This window comes from Equus caballus, chromosome 2 (assembly GCF_041296265.1).
Source record: "Equus caballus isolate H_3958 breed thoroughbred chromosome 2, TB-T2T, whole genome shotgun sequence".
Taxonomy (NCBI): Eukaryota; Metazoa; Chordata; class Mammalia; order Perissodactyla; family Equidae; genus Equus; species Equus caballus.
This window is the reverse complement of record NC_091685.1, coordinates 17,065,500-17,088,631: the sequence shown is the minus strand read 5'-3', so window position 1 is coordinate 17,088,631 and position 23,132 is coordinate 17,065,500. Positions and strand designations below refer to the sequence as shown.

General features: G+C 36.9%; 1 protein-coding gene across 41 annotated transcripts in view; it reads right to left on the bottom strand.

Moving 5' to 3' along the window:
* SCMH1 (Scm polycomb group protein homolog 1) overlaps positions 1–23,132 on the bottom strand; it is a 185,828-nt gene that overhangs the window by 97,650 nt on the left and 65,046 nt on the right. For 40 of the 41 annotated variants that reach the window (XM_023632337.2, XM_070260275.1, XM_023632349.2 and 37 more), the window contains one exon: positions 5,972–6,206. The exons of the other annotated variant lie outside the window; for it this stretch is intronic. In XM_023632337.2, coding sequence (XP_023488105.1) covers positions 5,972–6,206 — 235 coding nt within the window. The remainder of the gene's footprint in view (positions 1–5,971; positions 6,207–23,132) is intronic. 41 annotated transcript variants of the gene reach the window in all.

The window sequence follows — 23,132 nt, the reverse complement described above, 5'->3', positions numbered from 1 at the left end:
TATTGTTTGAATTTTCTTCATATACCCTTGATCACCCTTTTATTTTTAGCCTTTCTGATTCACTTCACTTTAGGTCTGTCTCCTGAATACAGTATAAAGTTGGATTTGACTTAAAGCATCAATATGATTTTTTCTTTTTTGAGGAAGATTAGCCCTGAACTAACATCTGCTGCCAATCCTCCTCTTTTTGCTGAGGAAGACTGGCCCTGAGCTAACATCCGTGCCCATCTCCCTCCACTTTATATGTGAGACACCTACAACAGCATGGCTTGCCAAGCAGTGCCATGTCTGCACCTGGGATCCGAAACAGCAAACACCGGGCCGCCAAAGCAGAACATGAGAACTTAACCGCTGTGCCACCGGACCGGCCCCTGGGTCATCAATTTTCAGCGGTATCCTGATTCCATCTGGAGATATTATAAGAGGAGGGTTTGCTTGGCAGGCTCCTGCAGCATTCCCATTTCCTCTGTTGTCTGTTTCCCGCAGTGCACGGCAGCCAGCAGCATCCAGTGGCCCGCAGCAGCAGCAGCACTACCCTCCTCACCTTCAGCAGTTTGTAGCAGAGTTTCTCCAGAGGGATACCTCACCATGAACAGTTTTCCCAGCACCCTAGAGGGCAAATTTCTAGCAAGTTCCACTGCTGTGGCACCACAGTAACTTCTCTCTCAAGTGAGCCACAGCTGTGTCCCCTCCAAGGTCTATGTCTCAGCCCTGAGGACAGAGGAGGGGAGGCTCTATCTCAGGCCCAGTGGAGTGGCTTCTCACGCCTGCTATTCTTACATTCTTGAGTTCTCCTTCCTTTTGACTAGCCAATCCCTCATTATTCCAATTTTGTTATAGTTAACAATTATATTAAAATTTCTGTGTTCAAATTACTGTGTGGGTTCTCTCTCTTCACTGGATCCAGCTGATTTTACCATCCTGTTCTACTCTTGTTTCCACCTTTGTTTTGGTTCATCCTCTGTTTGGATGAAGCTCTTTCTGTAACTGATTCCTCAGGCAGGGCTTGGGGTTACACTATTTCCTGAGTTCTTGCATGCTGAAAACTGTTTCATATAATCTCAATACTTGGAAAACAGCTTGCCTAGATATAAAGCCCTTGCTCTCATTTTCTTTCCTTGAAATTTCTTGAAAATGTTGCTCCAATTCATCTTGCTTTATGCTTAGCTGTTGAGGAGTATGATGCAAACCTGACTTTCCCTTGTAAATAATTTGGCCTTTTTGCTTGGAAGCTTAGAGGAATTCTTTACTCTTAGAGTGCAGTAGTTTTACTGGAATCTATCTTAGAGTTGGCCATCTGAACCAATTTTCCCAGGAATAAGGTACGCCCTTTCACTATGTAGGTTCAGGTCTTCCTTAACTTTTGGAAAACTTGTATTACAATTTTAAGTATTAACTCTGTTTCACTGTTTTGTTTATCTTCTTTAGGGACTCCAATTCTATGTGCGCACATACATATACACACTGCATCTTTGTTGACTATGTTCTATATTTAACAGTTCCTTTCTGATACCTTTTAAAAACCTTTTCTAATATTTATCCTCTGGGCTGTTTTTATTTCTCTCCTCAACGTCCCTTATCATATTTTCAGTTGAAGCTACTGTCCCACTGAGCACCTTGGAATGGAGTCTTCAACTGAGGTTACTTTGTCTTCAGTTTTTTTCCCTGAGTGTGGATAATTCTATTTTCACATCTTCCTGTCTATTGTGCATGTCTAGTCTGATTTTTAAAATTTATGATTCAAGGTAATTTTCCATCTCTGTCAATACCTGTTTAATTCAAGTTGGGTTGTTGGACAATAGTTTTCCTCTGGTTAGTCACTGATTTTGGCAGTAGAATTTTCAGTAAAGTGGTTTCATGCTCATCTTCTGTTTTTCTTTATATAGAAGCCTTTTATGGATATTTACTGCTATTGCCTAATCATTTAAAATGTCTTATATTTTCCTGGACCAGCAAAAACAGGAGGTTCTATCTTGGCAAGGAACTTGGGTCATGAGTTTTCTGTTGGTATAGTGAAATGCAGTTTCTTTAGTAGACGAGGCTGTTTGGGATGCGATGGGAGACTGGTATGTCTTTCGATTTTATGATTCTCTTTTGTTTCCGTATGACTCTCAGTTACCACCCCTTGCTTCAACACTATGTCTGCCTCTGCCCGCAAGGCAGTCCTCTTCCCAAGGCTGCTATCTAAAAGTCTCTCACACTTTCAATTCACTCTCTTCCTTCTCATTCCCCAGTGGCCAATGCTCTAATTAAGAAGGTCTGAGCTTTGTTCTAGTATTTCCCACTCTGGATGGGACTATCTTTTCCTGGGGGTGATTCTGGCTGTGAGGCCCCCATTGCTCTCTCCCTTTGCTATGCAATTGGGTACATAAGACTCTTCCTTTTGGTATGGTTGGGTACTAGCTCTAGTGGTTTCAGATCTTTATATCTGAACATGTAGACAACATGTAATTGAAATTTGTGGTATTCTTGACTCAGTTATGTTTAGGCATGAGTTATGGGTGGTTTGATTTCCTTTTTGATCTGTATGTTTCTGGAGAATTTATGGAAAGATTTTTATTTAGATGATCACCATTATCCCTGGGAACCTCTATTTTTAAATAGCCTATCAAGATGCTTCTAAACAGTGATTCATAAAGTAAGCTGGGAACAATACGGTACTATGAAGCTATAAAAAGGAATGAGGAATATCTCCATACCACTAAGAAGTCATCTTTAGGACATATTATTAAATGAAAAAAGCAAGGTTGAGAAAAGTATGTATAGTACGTTGTCATTTATATAACAAGGTGAAGGATACAAATGTGTTTAAAAATATGTACACACACACACACACACACACTGATATATTTGTTTATATATTTAAAAAATCGAGTATAAGCTATAAAATTAAAAGAAAGTGGTTACCTATGGCAGAAGAAAGGAATAAGGTGAAGGAGATTTCTCTGAATGTATTGTTTTATAGATTTGACTTTAAGAATGATGTATATCACTTACATATTTATAATGGAAAAATTTTTTTAGACTATCTCTAAAAATAAAAAATAAAATGAAACAAATGACCTTGTTTACATCAAGGTGGTGGCACTGCCACTGAGACAGAAACTGATCCAATGACCTTATAACACATCATTGACTATATTTCCCAAGAGGGTAAGAAAAAAAGAAATGCAAATAACTCAAACACTGTCAGTAATCATAATGGCGGCAGTATTGGCATTGATATTCTGAGACTGTTGTACATGTACTGTAGCAGGAAGCAAATGAGTTATTTTGTTAGTGACAAAGAGAACTAAGATTTTACTGTGGTACAAAGGAGATGCAGATTTAAGACATTAAAGATGAAGTAAGTAAAAACACCATTGTCCTGAATTCTAGTAGGAAGTATCAATACAAATCAATGATTTTTTGCCTTAATAATTTTAAAAAGGCAGTTCTTACCTCTCTATACCAAAAATACCTAGAAAGAATGACCAACCCAGTAGCACTGAGCACTCTAGTGCCCAGATTATGGTCTCTTAGTACCATTTCCCACTGAAAGGAGCCCAGGCACCTAAAAGAAATAGCTGATTGCATATTTGGAGCAGGAAATGTACAAGACGAGCCTGGAACACTTTGAAATTTCACAAATCCAAGAGAGCAGTCAAATAATAAAGAGTCAGGAGACAACTTGATGAGGCTCCTATGAGGCCAAAGTGGGACAATTCAAGAATCAATAAGAACAATTAGTGCAATGGAGTGAAACACATCAAATATGTATGAATCCTTGAGTTTATGATATTACACAATGAAAACAAAACTGTCCTAAGTATTTTTGGAGGGTGCTAATAAGCCAATTCATTATTTTAAAAATTGATAAATAAAGAATCAAGCATTTAAATTATCTTTTCTGCATGAATTAGACCTCAGGATAACCAAATAGTGGATGAAAGTTTATTTTAATAGACATATTCCACTTAATTTTTTTGGATGGAATGATAAGATTAAAATTTCCTATTCTTCAACCATAATGAATTGATGGATCTAAATCAGGGGTTAGGAAACTATAGCCAGCATGCTCGCCATCTCTTTTTATAAATAAAATTTTATTAGCACACAGCCTTGCCCATTTTTTCATGTATTGCCTATGGCTGCTTTTGCATTACAAGGACAAAGTTGACTAGTTGCAACAAAGAATGTATGGCCCATAAGCCTGAAATATTTACTATCTGGCCCTCTAAGAAAATCGGTCAACCCCTGATCCAGCCCACAAGCATTAATGGCCTCTACATTACAAAATGAGAGACAACAAGGCCATATATGATTCCTAATAGAAGTAAACACCACCACCTATGAAATATTCTCATGAAAAAATTGAACCTGAGCCTGATCAAGCCTCTAGATCTAGCTACCAATTTCCAGGAAAGAAAGGACAGAGAAACACGTTAAATGATACCACACAGATAAATCAGCAAAACCTAATTGTGGGAAATTTTAAAGACAACGACTTTCATTTTTCAACAAATAAACTGTGAGAAAAAATAAAAGAGAGAATGAGAACCCATAGATTAAAAGAGACTTAAATGACATATCAACCAACTGCAATATGTGGATCTTATTTGGATCCTGATTCAAAGAAACTATGAGACACAGAGAGATAGAGAGAGGCAGACAGACAATAGGGAAAATTTAAACACTGAGTAAACATTTGTTGACATTAAGGAATTATCATTAGTTTATTTACATGTGATAATGTTATTATGATTATGTTTAAAAAACATTATCCATGAGAGATACATACAAAATATTTAATGATAAATGATACTATGTTTGGGACTTGAGCAGAAGGGGCCAGGGAGTGTGTACAGGTACAAATAAAACCAGATTGACTACATATTGATAATTATCAAGGATAAAGGATATATGGACATTCACTGTGCTATTCTTTCTACTTTTGTTTATGTTTGAAATTTTGTTATACACAATTTTTTTTTTTAAGGAAGATTAGCCCTGAGCTAACATCTGCTGCCAAGCCTCCTCGTTTTGCTGAGGAAGATTGGCCCTGAGCTAACATCCATGCCCATTTTCCTCTACTCTATATGTGGGATGCCAGCCACAGCATGGCTTGACAAGCAGTGCATAGGTCCACACCCAAGGTCTGAACCGGCGATCCCCTGGCCGCCAAAGAGGAACGTGCAAGCTTAACCACTGTGCCACAGGGATGGCCCCACATATAATTTTTTTTAATGGGGAAAATGTTAAACAATCACTTGGGGAGCTCTTTCAAATGATATGTGTCCTCTAATACTCAATTAATCTAGCACAGCCTCCTGAGGGGAACACAGCCCACAGCCAATAACCCCTCTCTCTAGCCTCCATCGAGACTCACTGCAATAGCGATTGATAGCAGTTGATGAGATGGGCTAAATCAGTCAGGTATACTGAGGCAAAAAGAAAAAAAAAAGAAGAATCTGATCTTGAGGAGAAAAATCTACTGGGGTTATTAGTTTAAATAAAATAATGTATTTTACTTAATAATATATTCAAAGCGAGAAAATTCGAAGGACCAAGTGAGAACTTAGGGGAAAAGAGATAAGGAACTCTTATCACAGTCATCCTTTCTACTGGGAGATTTTCCCCTCACCTCCTGTTATTATTGTAGGATTTGGTGAAAGCTCCATGGTTTTTTGAGGCAGGTTAAAAGGAAAGACCTGCTCCCATTCTCTCTCTCAGAACACATGGGAACTGACAAAGAATGAACGGTATGGTTTCTTAGAAAAATGAGAGCTTAAGAGAAGCCTGGATATTCTGAGTTAATGTAGAGATGGAGACGTCCAGATTTTATGGCTCATTTAATTTTGGGTGGGCCTTTTCTTCTGGACTATATGAAAAAGAAGGGATAGGCAGGGAACCCTAGGCTTTCCCACAACAGGATGTACAATTTTAGGAAGATAACCAATTTGCTAAGGAGAGCTTGGGTCTAGTTACTCACCCAGAGGGGGCTGCAGCATACCCCCATTCTTCTCACAGTTCCCAATAGGCTGGATTTCAGCGGAGTCAACTAGCCGCCAGAAGTCATTCTTGTTGTCGCTGCCATCAAGGCGAAGGCGGAGGCGAGCACCTGTCAGTCCAACTACTGTGGCAATACAGGTGGATGTGGTGTTCCTGGGGTCCTGTGCTTCCAATTTCATGCTGATCTTGAACTCGTTGCTTGGAGGTGTGTAGGACTGAGGAGAACAAGCCATGGGGATTAGGCAGACTAAGAGTAAATGGCATTTTCAGTAGGATGTTAAGAGATGGAACTTGAAAATTTATGCCTTGGATTCAAATTCGTTATCTCTGGGCCAGGGGCAACCACCTTGAATTATTCCCTAATACTTAGGAAGGGTTTCATGCAAAAGAAACAATGGAAGGTAAAATGAAGAGGAAAAAGGTACTTTCCACTGACACATCAAATATACTTTCCACTCACCACACCAGTAAGAAAAGGACAAGAGTGTCTCAAATGGTTCTTACTTAAATGCTTTCTCATCCTTCCTTCCCCAACTCCCTAACCTTCCAGGTATTCATAATGATTTCTTTTTTTAGAAATCATCCTATTAAACTATCATATACTTAGCGTTTCTTCATGGAGCATTTCAATGTATTAACTTGTATATCCACCATACAGACTAACCATTGGGGGTTGATTCTTTTCTTATTTTGACATTAACTTATAAATCAATTCATATTTATAAAACAAGTTATAATTGACATACAATAAGCTTTACAGTTTAAGTCTTGATATATGCATACATCAATGATACCATACACATCACATACACCCTTAAAACTATCACCACAATCAAGATAATTAGCACGGACATACTCCCAGGTTTTCTCATGTTCCTTTATAAACCCACTGTCCAATAATTTCTGGACCCCATCCCCAGGCAAACACTGACCTACTTTCTATCATTGTAGATTGGTTTGCATTTTCTAGTCTTGAATGGAATCACAGAGAATATACTTTTTTTGGTCTAGCTTCTTTCATTCAGCATAATTATTCTGGTATTTATTCATATAGTTGAATGTATCAATAAGTCATTTCTTTTGCTTTATTTTTTTTAAATTTTTTGAGTTCGTAACAGTTTACATCATTGTGAAATTTCAGTTGTACATTATTTCTTGTCTGTCACCACACAGGTGCTTCCCTTCATTCCCTGTGCCTACTCCCCAACCCCCTTCCCTGGTAACCACTGAATTGTTTTCTTTGTCCATGTGTTTGTTTATATTCTACATATAAGTGAAATCATCTGATATTTGTCTTTCTCAGTCTGGCTTATTTTGGTAACCATGATTCCCTCCAGGTCTTTCCATGTTGTTGCAAATGGGATGAATTTGTCTTTTTTTCTGGCTGAGTAGTATTCCGTTATGTATATATACCACATCTTCTTTATCCAATCATCAGTCCATGGGCACTTGGATAGTTTCCATGTCTTGGCTATTGTGAATAGTGCTGCAATGAACACAGGGGTGCATATGTTACTTTGGATTGTTGATTTCAAGTTGTTTGGGGAGATACTGAGTAGTGGGATAGCTGGGTCATATAGTATTTCTATTTTTAGTTTTTTGAGGCATTTCCATACTGTTTTCCATAGTGGCTGCACCAGTTTGCATTCCCACCAGCAGTGTATGAGGGTTCCCTTCTCTCCACACCCTCTCCAACATTTGTTATTTTTAGTCTTAGCGATTATAGCCATTTTAACAGGTGTCATCTTATAGTTTTGATTTGCATTTCCCTGATGATTAGCGGTGTTGAACATCTTTTCATGTGTTTATTGGCCATCTGTATATCTTCTTTGGAAAAATGTCTGTTCATATCCTCTGCTGTTTTTTGATCACGCTGTTTGTTTTATTGTTGTTGAGTTGTGTGAGTTCCTTATACGTTATGGAGATTAACCCCTTATTGGATATATGATTTGCAAAAATTTTCTCCCAATTGGTGGGTTGTCTTTTGGTTTTGATCCTAGTTTCTTTTGCCTTGCATAAGCTCTTTAGTCTGATGAACTCCCACTTGTTTATTTTGTTCATTTGTTTCCTTGGTCTGAGAAGACATGGTATTTGAAACGATCCTTTTAACTTTAAGTTCAATGTCAAAGAGTGTACTCCCTATATTATCTTCTAGGAGTTTTATGGTTTCAGGACTTATCTTCAAGTCTTTGATCCATTTTGAGTTTATTTTTGTGTATGGCATGAGATAATGGTCTACTTTCACTCTTTTGCATGCGGCTGTCCAGTTTTCCCAATACCATTTATTAAAGAGACTGTCTTTTCTCCATTGTATGTTCTTGGCACTTTTGTAGAAGATCAGCTGTCCACCGATATGTGGTTTTATTTCTGGGCTTTCAGTTCTGTTCCATTGATCTGTTTGCCTGTTTTTGTACCAGTACCATGACATTTTGATCACTGTGGCTTTGTAATACATTTTGAAGTCAGGGATGATGATGCCTCCAGCTTTGTTCTTTTTTCTCGGTATTGCTTTAGCAATTCAGGGTCTTTTGTTGCCCCATATGAATTTTAGGAGTCTTTGCTTCATTTCTATGAAGAATGTCATTGGGATTCTGATTGTGATTGCACTGAATCTGTAGACTGCTTTGGGTAGTATGGACATTTTAACTATGTTTACTCTTCCAACCTATGTGCAGGGAATCTCTTTCCATCTCTTTATGTCATTATCTATTTCCTTCAATAATGTCTTATAGTTTTCATTGTATAAGTCCTTTGCCTCCTTAGTTAAATTTATTTCTAGGTACTTTATTCTTTTTTTGCTATTGTAAATGGAATTGTATTTTTTTTTAACAAAGATTTATTTCTCAATTTTTTTTAAAGATTTAGCACCTGAGCTAACAACTGTTGCCAATATTTTTTTTCCTTCTCCCCAAAACCCCCCAGTACATAGTTGTATATTCTAGTTGTGAGTGCCTCTGGTTGTGCTATGTGGGATGCTGCCTGATGAGCGGTGCCGTGTCCATGCCCAGGATCCGAACCAGGGAAACCCTAGGCCACCAAAGTGGAGCACGTGAACTTAATTACTTGGCCATGGGGCTAGTCCCCCAGGAATTGTATTCTTGACTTCTCTTTCTCTAAGTTCGTTGTTAAGAGTACAGAAATGCAATTGATTTTTCTAAGTTGATTTTGGTGCCCACAATTTTACCGTAGTTGTTAATTATTTCTAATAGTTTTATGATGGATTCTTTAGGGTTCTCTAACAGTGAGAATTTCAGTTCTTCACTCCCTATATGGATTCCTTTTATTCCTTTCTCTTGCCTAATTGCTCTGGCCAAAAACCTCCAGTACTATGCTGAGTAAGAATGATGATAGTGGGCAACCTTGTCTTGTTCCTGTTCTCAGAGGGATGGTGTTCAGGTTTTCCCCATTGAATAGATGTTGGCTGTGGGTTTGTCATATATGGCCTTTATTATGTTGAGATAATTTCCTTCTATCCCCATTTTGTTAAGAGTTTTTATCATAAATGGCTGTTGGATCTTGTCAAATGCTTTCTCTGTACCTACTGAGTTATCACGTGGGTTTTATTCCTCATTTTGTTAATATGGTGTATCACACTGATTGATTTGCAGATGTTCACCCATCCCTGTTTCCCTGGAATAAATCCCACTTGATCACGCTGTATGATCTTTTTGATGTATTGCTGTATTTGGGTTGCCAATATTTTGAGGATTTTTGCATCTATATTCATCAGCGATATTGGCCTGTAGTTCTCCTTTTTTGTGTTGTCTTTGTCAGGCTTTGGTATCAGAGTGATGTTGGCCTTATAGAATGTGTTACGAAGCGTTCCATCTTCCCTAATTTTTTGGAATAGCATGAGAAGGACAGGTATTAAATCCTCTCTGAAAGTTTGGTGGAATTCCCCAGGGAAGCTGTCTGGTCCTGGGCTTTTATTCTTTTGGCTGTTTTTGATTACTGTTTCCATCTCTTTACTTGTGATTGGTTTATTCAGATTATCTGTTTCTTCTTGATTCAGCTTTGGGAGGTTGTAAGAGTCTAAGAATTTATCCATTTCCTCTAGATTGTCCATATTGTTGGCATATAGCTTTTCACAGTATTCTCTTATAATCCACAGTATTTCTATGGTATCTGTTGTTATTTCTCCTCTTACATTTCTAATTTTATTTATCTGAGCCTTCTCTCTTTTTTTCTTTGTAAGTCTGGCTAGGGGTTTGTCAATTTTGTTTATCTTCTCAAAGAACCAGTTCTTTGTTTCATTGATCCTTTCCACTGCCCTTTTTGTTTCAATAGCATTTATTTCTGCTCTGATTTTTATTATTTCTCTCCTGCTGACTTTGGGCTTTGTTTGTTCTTCTTTTTCTAATTCAATTAGGTGTGGTTTGAGATTGCTTATTTGGGTTTTTTCTTGTTTGTTAAGGTGAGCCAGTATTGCGATGCATTTCCCTCTTAATACGGCTTTTGCTGCATCCCATATGAGTTGGCATGGTATGTTTTCATTTTCATTTGTCTCCAGATATTTTTTTGATTTCTCCATTAATTTCTTCAATGATCTATTTGTTGTTCAATAGCAAGTTCTTTAATTTCCACATCTTTGTCCTTTTCTCAGTTTTTTCTTGTAATTAATTTCTAGTTTTATAGCATTGTGATTGGAAAAGACGCTTGTTATTATTTCAATCTTCTTAAATTTATTAAGGCTTGCCTTGTTTCCCAACATATAGTCTATCCTTGAGAATGTTCCGTGTGCACTTGAGAAGAATGTGTATTCTGCTGTTTTTGGATGGAGTGTTCTATATATGTCTATTAAGTCCATCTGGTCTAGCTTTTCATTGAATTCCACTGTTTTCTTGTTGATTTTCTGTCTGGATGATCTGTCCATTGATGTGATTGGAGTGTTGAGGTCCCCTACTGTTATTGTGTTATTATTAATGTCTCCTTTTAGGTTTGTTAATAGTTGCTTTATGTACTTTGGTGCTCCTGTGTCGGGTGCATAGATATTCATGTGTTATTTCTTCTTGGTGGAGTGTCCCTTTGATCATTATATACTGCCCCTCTTTGTCTCTCTTTACCTGTCTTATGTTGAAGTCTACTTTGTCTGATAGAAGTATTGCAAGACCTGCTTTCTTTTGTTTGCCATTGGCTTGGAGTATCATCTTCCATCCCTTTGCTCTGAGCCTGTGTTTGTCTTTCGAGCTGAGATGTGTTTCCTGAAGGCAGCATATTGTTGGGTCTTGTTCTTTAATCCATCTCACCACTCTGTCTTTTTATTGGAGAATTCAATCCATTTATCTTTAGGGTGATTATAGATATACGAGGGCTTTATGCTGCAATTTTATCACACATTTTTCCCCTTCTCCTGCATTACCTGTGTTTGTTGTCCCTGTGTATTTTGGTCTACCAATCGAGTTCTGTAGTTTTTTATGTTGTGTTTCTTTATTTTCTTCTTATTTATTATTTGTGTCTCTGCTCTGCTTTTTTATTTAGTGGTTATCCTGAGGTTTGCATCAAGATCTCATGGATAAGATAGTCCCTTTTCTGATGACCTCTAATTTCCTTAGACTAAACTGATTCAGTCCCTTTCCTCCTCCCCTCCTAAGTTGTTTTTCTCACATCTTATTTCAACTTGTGTTATGAGTTTGTGGTTAAAATGATAAGATTATCTTTATTTTTGGTGTTTTCCTTCCATTTGTCTTTAATGCTATACTTAAGTATTTGCTATCCTGCCCTGATTCTGTCTACCTATTTATCTCCTTACTCCACACTTTGTAACCTCTTTCTCTCCCCTTTTTTTTTCAGGTACGAGAGCCTTCTTGAGGATTTCCTAAAGGGGGGGTCTTGTGGCTACAAACTCCCTTAGCTTATGTTTGTCTGGGAAAGTTTTTATTTCTCCATCATATCTGAAGGATATTTTTTCTGGATAGAGTATTCTTGGCTGAAAGCTTTTGTCCTTCAATGATTTGAATATGTCATTCCAGTCTCTCCTAGCCTGTAAGGTTTCTGCAGAGAAATCCACTGAAAGCCCGATGGGGGTTCCTTTGTGGGTTACTCTCTTCTGCCTTGCTGCCCTTAGTATTCTTTCTTTGTCATTCAATTTTGCCAGTTTCACTACTATATGCCTTGTAGTAGGTCTTTTTACACTGACATATTTAGGAGATCTGGCAGCCTCTTCCACATGGATTTCCTTCCCTAGATTTGGGAAGTTCTCCGCTATTATTTCTTTGAACACACTTTCTGCTCCATTCTTCTCTTCTCCTTCTGTAATACTTATAATTCTTATGTTGCATTTCCTAATTGATTTGGGTATTTCTGGGAGACTTTCTTCATTTCTATTTAGTCTTAGTTCTCTCTCCTCCTCTAACTGGAGCATTTCAACATGTCTATCTTCGATTATGCTGATTCACTCCTCTATGGTACCCACTTGTGCGTTCAGGGAATCCATATTTTTTTTTACTTCTTCCATTGTGTCTTTCATCTCTAATATTTCTGATTGATTCTTCTTTATAGTTTCAACCTCTTTTTTAAAGTGGCTCCTGAACTCATTGAATTGTTTCTCTAAATTCTCTTTGACCTCGTTTGAGTTTTTTGATGATAGCTGTTTTGAATTCTTTGTCATTTAGATTACATATTTCTGTGTCCTTAGGACTGATTTCTGGGTACTTGTTATTTTCTCTCTGGTCCGGAGATCTAATATAGTATTTGATATCACTATAGGGAGTTGTTCTGTGCTTTAGTATCCTGGCATTATTTGGTTGCGGTTACTGCCTAGTGCCACTGGGTGGGGGTCAAGAGCCACATAGTCTGAGCCCTCTGCTTGCAGCCAAAATCCAGGGGCTGGAGCTGTGTTGAGTGGGTCGGGGGAGGGGTGCTTTCTCCTGCATGCTCTTGGGGTCTTCTCCCTCTGCTCTCCTGGGATGTTGGTTTGATAAGGTCACACCTGCTAAAGCTTCCACCCCGGTAGAGGGCTTCCCTCTAGGCTGCCAGGGCCCTCGGGAGTCCTTGATGTTCCCGTGAACAACCATCCCCTGCCCCATTCCCTTCTTCTCAGAGGCTGCCCACGGTCCCTGATCACAGTCTTTAAGAGGAGGGAGCGAAGATTTCTCTTACCCTGTTTCCCCTCCTCCAAGGCAGGCTCCAGTCTCTCCGCCCTCCATCATATGGTTGCGTGGGTCCCTCCGATGTTTTTTGTGTTGTGTTTGGACGTCCTCTGTTGGATTATGGATGTCTTTTTTGGTTGTATATTGGAGGGGAAAGATTTCTGTGAGACCTCACTCTGCCATGATGCTGATGTCACTCTTTTGCTTTATTTTTAAAGACTTTATTTCTTTAGAGTAGTTTTAGCTTCACAGCAAAATTGAAAGGAAGGTACAGAGATTTTCCATACACCCTGTCCCCACACATGCATAGCCTCCCTTATTATCAACCTCCCTCACCACAGTGGTAGATTTGTTATAATTGATGAACCTACACAGACACATCACAATCACCCAAAGTCCAGAGTTTACATTAGGGTTCTCTCTTGGTGCTGTATATTCCATGGGTTTGGTCAAATGTATAATGACACGTATCCATCATTATAGGATCATACAAAATAGTCTAACTGCCCTAAAAATCCTCTGTGCTCTCTCTGCCTAGTCAACCTCACCCATTCAACCACTAATCTTTTTACTGTCTCCATAGTTTTGCCTTTTCCAGAATGTCAAATAGTTGAAATCATACAGTATGTAGCCTTTTCAGATTGATTTCTTTCCCGTAGTAATATGCATTTAAGTTTCCTCCATGTCTTTTCAAGGCTTGATAGCTCATTTCTTTTTAAGGCTGAATAATATTTCATTGTCTGGCTAAACCACGGTTTATTTATCCATTCATCTATTGAGGAACGTCTTGGTTGTTTCCAAGTTTTGGCAGTTTTAATAAAGCTACAATAAACATCCATGTGCAGGTCTTTGTGTGGACATAAGTTTTCAGTTCGTTTGGGTAAATACCAAGGAATGTGATTGTTGGATTGTATGATAAGAGTTTAATTTTGTAAGAAGTCACCAAACTGTCTTGCAAAATGACTGTACCATTTTGCATTCTTACAAGCAATGAATGAGAACTCCTGTTGCTCCTTGTCCTTGTCAGCATTTGGTGGTGTCAGTGTTCTGGATTTTAGCCATTCTAATAAATGTGTAGTGGTATCTCATTGTTTTTATAATTTGCATTTCTCTGATGACATATGACGTGGAACATCTTTTCACATGCTTTTTGGTCACCTGCATATCTTCTTTGGTGAGGTGTCTGATAAGATCTTTGGCCCATTTTTAAATTTAATTGTTTGTTTTCTTATTGTTCAGTTTTTAGTGTTCTTGAAGTAGTCTATTTTCAATAACAATCCTTTATCAGATGTGTCTTCTTAAAGTATTTTCTCCCAATCTGTGGTTTGTCTTCTCATTTTCTTGACAGTGTCTTTCACAAAACAGAAGGTTTTAATTTTAATGAAGTCCAGCATGTCAGTTATACCTTTCATGGATCATGCCTTTGGTGTTGTATCTAAAAAGTCATTAGCATACCCAAGGTCATCTTGTTTTTCTTCTATGTTATCTTTCAGGAGTTTAATACTTTTGAGTTTTACATTTAGGTCTGTGGTCTATTTTGAGTTAATTCTTGTGAAGAGTGTAAGGTCTGGGTCTAGATTCCTTCTTTTGCATGTGGCTGTCCAGATGTTTCAGCACCATTTGTTGAAAGGACTGTCTTTGCTCCTTTGTCAAAGATCAGTTGATTATATTTATGTGGGACTATTTCCGGGTTCTCTATTCTATTCTATTCATCTATCTGTCTCTTCCTTTATACCACACTGTATTGATTACTGTAGCTTTACAGTAAGTCTTGAAGTTGACTACTGTCAGCCTCAAATTTGTTCTTCTCCTTCAAGGCTGTGTTGTCTATTCTAGATCTTTTTGCCTCTCTGTATAAACTTTAGAATCAGTTTGTCAACTGGGTTGTTAGTTTTTCTGTTCTTGAGATGTATGAGTACTTTATATATTTTGGATATTAACACTTTATCATATATATGGGTTTGCAAATATCTTCTCCCAATTGTTAGGCTGTCTTTTTGTTTTGTTGGTGGTTTCCTTTGCTGTGCAGAAAGCTTTTTAGTTTGATGTAGTCCCATTTGTTTATTTTCCCATTGTTTCCCTTGCCTGGTCACATATGTTACTTGAAAATATGCTGCTAAGGCCAGTGTTGAAGAACGTACTGCCTATGTTTTCTTCTAGAAGTTTCATGATTTCAGGTCTTACATTTAAGTCTTTAATCCATTTTGAGTTAATTTTTGTGTATGGTGTAAGATAATGGTCTACTTTCATTCTTTTGCATGAAGCTGTCCAGTTTTCCCCAAACTGAAACATATTTATTGAAGAGACTTTCCTTTCTCCAGTGTATCTTCTTGGCTCCCCTGTCGAAAATTAGCTGTTCACAGATGTGTGAGTTTATTTCTGGGCTCTTGATTCTGTTCCATTGATCCGTGTGTCTGTTTTTGTTTTGGTTACTATAGCTTTGTAGTATACTTTGGAATCAGAGAGTGTGATACCTCCAGATTGTTCTTTTTTCTCAGGATTCCTTTGGCTATTCGGGGTCTTCTGTCATTCCATATAAATTTTAGGATTCTTTGTTCTATTTGTGTGAAAAATGTTGTTGGACCTTTGATAGGGATTGCATTGATTCTGTAGACTGCTTGAGGAAGTATGGAAATTTTGTTGCAATTATAAATGGGATTGTATTCTTAATTTCTCTTTCTGCTACTTCATTGTTAGTATACAGAAATGCAACTGATTTTGGTATGTTGATTTTTGTATCCTGCAACTTTACCGTATTCATTATTTCTAAAAGTTTTTTGAATGGATTCTTTAGGGTTTTCTATATGTAAAGTCATGTCATCTGCAATAATGACAGCTTTACTTCTTCCTTTCCAATATGGATCCCTCTTATTTCTTTTTCTTGCCTGACTGCTCTGGCAAGGACTTCCAATACTATGTTAAATAAGAGTGGTGACAGTGGGCATCCTTGTCTGGTTCCTGTTCTTAGAGGGATAGCTTTCAGTTTTCCTGAAAGCTATCTGAATATTTCTCCACTGAGAATGATATTAGCTGTGGGTTTGCCATATATGGCTTTATGTTGAGCTGCTTTCCTTCAATACCCATTTTATTCAGAGTTTTTATTATAAATGGATGCTGTATCTTGGCATGTGATTTTTATTCTTCATTTTGTTAAGGTGATGTATTATGTTGATTGATTTGTGGATGCTGAACCATCCCAGCAGCCCCTAGAATACACCCCACTTGATCACGGTGTATGATCTTCTTAACAAATTGTTGTATTTGATTTCCTAGTATTTTGTTGAGGATTTCTGCATCAATATTTATCAGTGATATTGGCCTGTAATTTGCTTTTTTGGTGGTGTCCTTGTCTGGTTTTGGTATCAGGATAATGTTGGCTTCGTAGAATGAGTTAGGAAGCTTCCCCTCCTCTTCAATTTTTGGAAGATTTTGAGAAGGACAGGTATTAAGTCTTCTTTGAATGTTTGGTGCAGTTCACCAGGGAAGCCATCTGGTCCTGGACTTTTACTTTTTGTGCGGTTTTTGATAACTGTTTCAATCTCCTTACTGGTGACTGGTCTATTCAAATTCTCTATTTCTTCTTGATTCAGTTTTGGAAGGTTCCAACTTTATTCTTTTGCATAAGGATATCCAGTTACCCACATCCGTTGTTGAAAATCTCACTGAACTGTTTTGGCATCCTTGTCCAAAACCAATTGAGCATAAATGTAGGAGTTTATTTCAGGATGCTCAAATCTAATCAACTGATCTATATGTATATTTTTATGCCAGTACCACAATGTCTAGAGTGCTGTAGCTTTGTAGTAAGTTTGGAAATCAGGAAATGTGAATCCTCTACTTTTGTTCTCCTTCCCCAACATTGTTTTGGTTATTCTGAGTCCCTTAGGATCAACTTGTTAATTTCTACAAAATAGCTGGGATTTTGATAGGAATTACATCAAATCAATAGATCAATCTGGAGAGTACTGCTGACAGCTATGTGATTTGCCAATATTTTCTCCAAGTCCATGCCTTTTATTTTCAGTCTCTTACCAGTAGTGTCTTTTGAAGAACATAAGTTCTGAATTTTGAGAAAGTCTATTTTATAAACTTTTTCTAATGGACCATGCTGTTGGTAAGGTGTTTTCCAAAGTTTTTTTAATATAAATTTTGCATATTTGTTAGTTTATTCCTAAATATTAATTCTTTGCTGCTATTGTAAATGGGAGCTTCTCTTCCATTTATCTTCTATTGAGTTACTTTTAACCAGTGAGTTAAATACTGGCTTTAGTTACTAAGGTATACATATTTTTTTCAAGTCAAGGATGTATCATTCATTTGCTATCTTTTTTTGCTCAGTAATGTGTTGTTTTTCTGCCAAACTACTTTCCAAAATAATTGAACTATCTTACATTTTCACCAGTAGTTTATGAAAGTTCCATTTACTCCACATCCTTGCCACTGTTAGATATGGTCAGTCTTTTTTATCAGAGACATTTAAATAAATGTATAGAGAAATCTCATTATGATTTTACTTTGTATTTCCCTAACGAATAATGCTGACCATCAATTCATGCGCTTATTTGCCACCCAGATATTTTCTTTGGTGTTTGTTCTAATCTTTCAATCTGGATCCCTTTTATTTCTTTTTCTGACATGGTTCTACTGGTAGTACAATAGTGCTCCCTACTGAGGGGGACATGTTCCAAGACTCCCAGTGGATGCCTGAAACCATGGATAGTACCAAAGTCTATATATACCATGTTTTTTCCTATATATACATACATATGATGAAGTTTAACTTATAAACTAGGCACAGTAAGAGATTAACAACTTCTCTTTGGCATATCCAAATTGCCAGCATCACTACTCTTGTGCTTTCAGGCCAGTATTAAGTAAAACACAAGCACTGCGATATCATGAGAGTCAATCTGATAACCCAGGCAGCTGCTAAGTGACTAATGGGCAGGTAGTGTATGCAGTGTGGATATGCTGGACAAAAGGATGAATCATGTCTTGGGCAGGACAGAGCAGGATGGTGTAAGATTTCATCACATTACTCAGAATGACATGCAATTTAAAACTTATGAATTATTTCTGGAATTTTCCATTCAAAGTTTTCAAACCATGATTTACTGTGGGTATCTGAAACCAGAGAAAGTAAAAGCTCTAATAAGGGAGAACTACTGTACAATGCTGAAAAGTAGTGACAAGAGCAGACATCCTTGTCTTGTCCCTGACCTTAAAGGGGAAGCATTCAGTCTTTTACCATTAAGTATAACGTCACTTGTAGATTTTTCATAGATGCCCTTTAGGGTGTAGGATTTAGGAAATCCCTTTCTATTTCTTGTTTCTTGAGTTTTTATTAGTAAGGGACGCTGGATTTTGTCAAATGCTTTTTCTGCATCTATTGTGATATTTTTTCTTCATTAGTATATTCATACGGTGAATTACATCAACTGAGTTTTGAATGTTGAATCAATCTTGCATTCTTGGAATTAAACCCCACTTGGTCATGATGAATTATTTTTATATACTGTTGGATTGATTTCCTAAAATTTTGTTTATAATTTTTACATGTATTTTCACATGGCATGTTGTTTTGTAGTTTTCTTTTCTTTCAATGTCTTTGCCTAGTTTTGGTATCAGAGTAAAGCTTGCCTCATGGAGTGAGTTGGGAGGTATTACATTCTCTTAAACTTTGTGGAACAATCTGTGCAGAACTTGTATTATTTTTTCCTTAAATGTTTGGAACAATTCACCAGTGAAGTCATCTAAGCCTGGAATTTTCTTTGTGGGAAAGTTTTTAACTACAAATTCAACTTCTGTAACAGAAAGAGCACTATTCAGATTTCCATCTTCTTGAGCAAGCTTTGGTAATTTGTGTCATTCGTGAAAATTATCCATCTCATATAAGTTGTCAAATCTAAAGGCACAGATTTGTTCATAATATTCCTTTGTCATCTTTTTACTATTGTAGAATCAATAGTGATGTCACCTCTTTCAGTTCTGGTATTAGTAATTTGTATTTTCTTTTATTCTTGATTAATCTGGCTAGAGGTTTTTCACTTTTACTGATCTTTGCAAAGAACCAGCTTTTTGTTTCAATGGTGTTCTCTATTATTTTTCTGTTTTTTATTTCATTGATTTATGCTGTAGTCTTGATTTATGCTCTATTTCTTTTCCTCTGCTTACTTCGGGGATAACTTGCTCTTTTTTCCCTAGTTTTTTAAAACTGTAAGCTGAGGTCACTAAATGAAACTTTCCTTCTTTTCTAATATAGGTGTTTAGTGCTACAAATTTCCCCTAAGTAGTGCTTTGGCATCATACCACAAATTCTGAAATGTTCTGCTTTCATTTCCATTTAGTTGAAAATACTTTCTAATGTCCCTAAGTACCTTTTAGTGTTACTTAGTTTTCAAATATTTGGAGATTTTCCAAATCTCCAGATAGCTTTCTGCTACTGATTTTTAATTTAATGCCAGTGTTATCAGAGAACATACTTTGTATTACTTAAATCCTTTTAAGTTTATCAGGTCCTATTTTATAGCCTGACTTGGTAAATGTTCTGCCTGCGTGTGAAAAGAATGTATATTCTGCTGCTGTTGGAGAGTGTTAGCTAGGTCAAGTTGGTTGATAGTGTCGTTCAAGTCAACTATAAACTTGCTGATTTTCTGTCTACCTGTTCTTTAATCATAGGAGTATTAAAAGTCTGACTACAGATTTATTTATTTCTCCTTACAGTTCTATCATTTTTTTCTTCATGTAAGGACTGTCTGACCCCTTATCATGATGAAATTACTTTTTACTCCTGGTAATATTCTTTGTCCTGAAATATACTTTGATATTAATATAGCCATTTCAGCTTTATCATGGCTAATGTCAGCATGGTATATCATTTTCCATTCTTTTACATTTTTTTCTATTGAGGTCAAAATAGTTTATAACATTGTGAAATTTCAGTTGTGCATTATTATTAGTCCGTCACTGTATAAATGTGCCCCTGTACCCCTTATGCCCACCTTGCACCCCCTTCCCCCTGGTAACCACTAATCAGTTCTCTCTGTCCAAATGTTAGTTTATCTTTCACATATGAGTGAAGTCATACAGTGTTTGTCTTTCTCTGCCTGGCTTATTTTGCTTAACATAATACCCTCAAGGTCTATCTATGTTGTTGCGAATGGGATGATTTTGTCTTTTTTATGGCTGAGTAATTCCATTGTATATATATACAGCACAGCTTCTTTATCCAGTCATCAGTTGATGGGCACCTGGATTGCTTCCATGTCTTGGCTATTGTGAATAATGCTGCAATGAACATACGGGTGCATAAGTCTCTTTGAAGTGCTGATTTCAGGTTCTTTAGATAAATACTCAGTAGCGGTATTTGAAAAGATCTTTCTAAGACTAATGTCAAAGAGTGTACGGACCAGATTTTCTTCTAGTAGTTTTATGGTTCCACGTCTTACCTTCAAGTCTTTAATCCATTTTGAGTTAATTTTTGTATATGGTGAAAGATAATGGTCTACTTTCATTTTTTTGCATGTGGCTGTCCAGTTTTCCCAATACCATTTATTGAAGAGACTTTCCTTTTCCCATTGTATTTTCTTAGCTCCTCTGTTGAAGATAAGCTGTCTGCAGATGTGTGGTTTTATTTCTGGGCTTTCAATGCTGTTCCATTGATTGTGTGTCTGTCTTTGTACAAGTACTATGCTGTTTTCATTACTACAGCTTTGTAGTATATTTTGAAGTCAAGTATTGTGAAGCCTCCAGCTTTGTTCTTTTTTCTCAGGATTGCTTTAGCTATTTGGGGTCTTTTGTTGCCCCATACGAATTTTAGGATTCTGTGTTCTATTTCCATGAAGAACGTCATTGGGGTTCTGACTGGGATGGCGCTGAATCTGTAGACTGCTTTAGGTAGTGTGGACATTTTAACTATGTTTATTCTTCCAATCCATGTACATGGAATATCCTTCCATTTCTTTTTTTTTTTTCCTTCCTGGCAAGGAAGATGCACCCTGAGCTAACATCTGTGCCAATCCTCCTCCAGTTTTTGCATGTGGGATGCCTCCACAGCACAGCTGACGAGTGGAGCAGGTCCATTCCTGGGATCCGAACCTGCAAATGTGGACCACTGAAGCAGAGTGAGCAGAACTTTAACCACTCGGCCATGGGCCAGCCCCTCTTTCCATTTCTTTATGCCATCATCAATTTCTTTCAATGGTGTCTTATAGTTTTCATTGCATAGGTCTTTCACCTCCTTGGTTAGATTTATTCCTAGATATTTTATTCTGTTGCTGCAATTGGAAATGAGATTGTATTCTTGAGTTCTTTATGTTAGGTTGTTATTAGAGTATAGAAATTCCACTGATTTTTGTAAGTTGATTTTGTACCCTGCAACTCATTCTTTTACTTTTAACCTATTTCTTTATATTTAAAGTGCAATTTCTTGCAGGCAGTATATAATTGGGTCTTGCTGTTTTAGCCAATGTGACAATCTCATCCTTTTAATTAAAGCATTTAGCCCATTTATAATTAATTTGATTACTGATATGGTTGGATTTAAATCTACTATCTTGCTATTTGTTTTCTATTATTTTAGTAGTTGCTTTGGGGTTTATAGTAAGCATATTTAACTTATGGGTCTATCTTCAAGTAACATTATACTACTACATGTGTAAGAATCTTGTAATAGCATACTTAAGATTTCCCCCCTCCTGGTCTTTATGGTATTGCTGTCATACATTTTACGTATACATCTGTTACCACCTCTACAATGCAATATTATTATTATTGTTGTTTAACAGTTATCTTTTATAGAGACTTAAATAAGAAAAAACATTTTATGTATTTAGCCTTATAATTACAATTTCCAGTGACTTTCATCCCTTTGTGTAGATTTGTAGTTCCACGTGGTATCATTTTGTTTCTGCTTGGTGCACCTTCCTTTAACATTTCTTGTACTGAGTCTTCTGGTGATAATTCCTTCAGCTTTTCTATGTCTGAAAAGATCTTTATTTTTCAAAGATCTTTTTGCTGGGTATAGAATTCTAGGTTGATGGTTTTTCCATTTGGCACTTTAAACATGTTACTCAACTTTCTTCTCGTTTGCATTGTTTCTGCCAAGAAAATATAATGTCATTCTTATCTTAGTTCCCCTGTATGTAAAGTGTCTTTTTTCCTGTGGCTGCTTTTAAGATGTTCTCTATCACTAATTTTGAGCATTTATGATATGCCTTAGTGTAGTTTTCTTCATTTCTTTTTTTTTGGAAAGTTTTTAGCCATTATATCTTCAAATATTTTTGCTGTCCTGTGTCTTCTCTCTTTTGGGCACTCCAATTACATAGTCTATGAAGTTACTCCACGGAACTTGAAACTACCCTATGGCTCACTGATGCTCTTTTCATTTTTTAAAAACTTTTCTCTTTATGTTTCATCTTGAATAGTTTCTATTGCTATGTCTTCAAGTTTATTCATCTTTTCTTCTGCCATGAATCCCACCCAGTGTACTTTTCATTCTGCACATAGTACTTCATTATGAATCTTTTTTATATCTTCCATGTCTCTACTTAACTTTCGAAAACATGCAATACAATTAAAATAATTGTTTTAATGTTTTTGTCTGCTATTCTAAGATCTGTATAGGTTCTGAGTCTGTTTCAATTGACTGATTATTCTGCTCATCATTGCTTCCAGTTTCCTGCTTCTTTACATGCCTGGTAATCTCTGACTGGATGCCAGACATTGTGAATTTTATCTGTTGGGTGCTGGATATTTTTGCATTCCCTTCCTGTGCTTTGTTCCTAAATGCAGTTAAGTTACTTGGAAAGAGTTTGATCATTTTGAGTCTTACTTTTCTGATTTGTTAGGCAGGTCCAAAGCAGTGCTCATTCTAAGGCTAATTATCTCCCACTAGTGAGCAAGATCTCTCTGAGTATTTCACCTGATGCCACATGAATTAGGAGATTTTCCAGTCTAGCTGATGGGATCAGGCACTATTCCCAACCCTGTGTGAGTGCCAGGCTCTATTCCTTTTAATCCTTTTAGATGCTTTTTTCCCTTGGCTTTGGATAG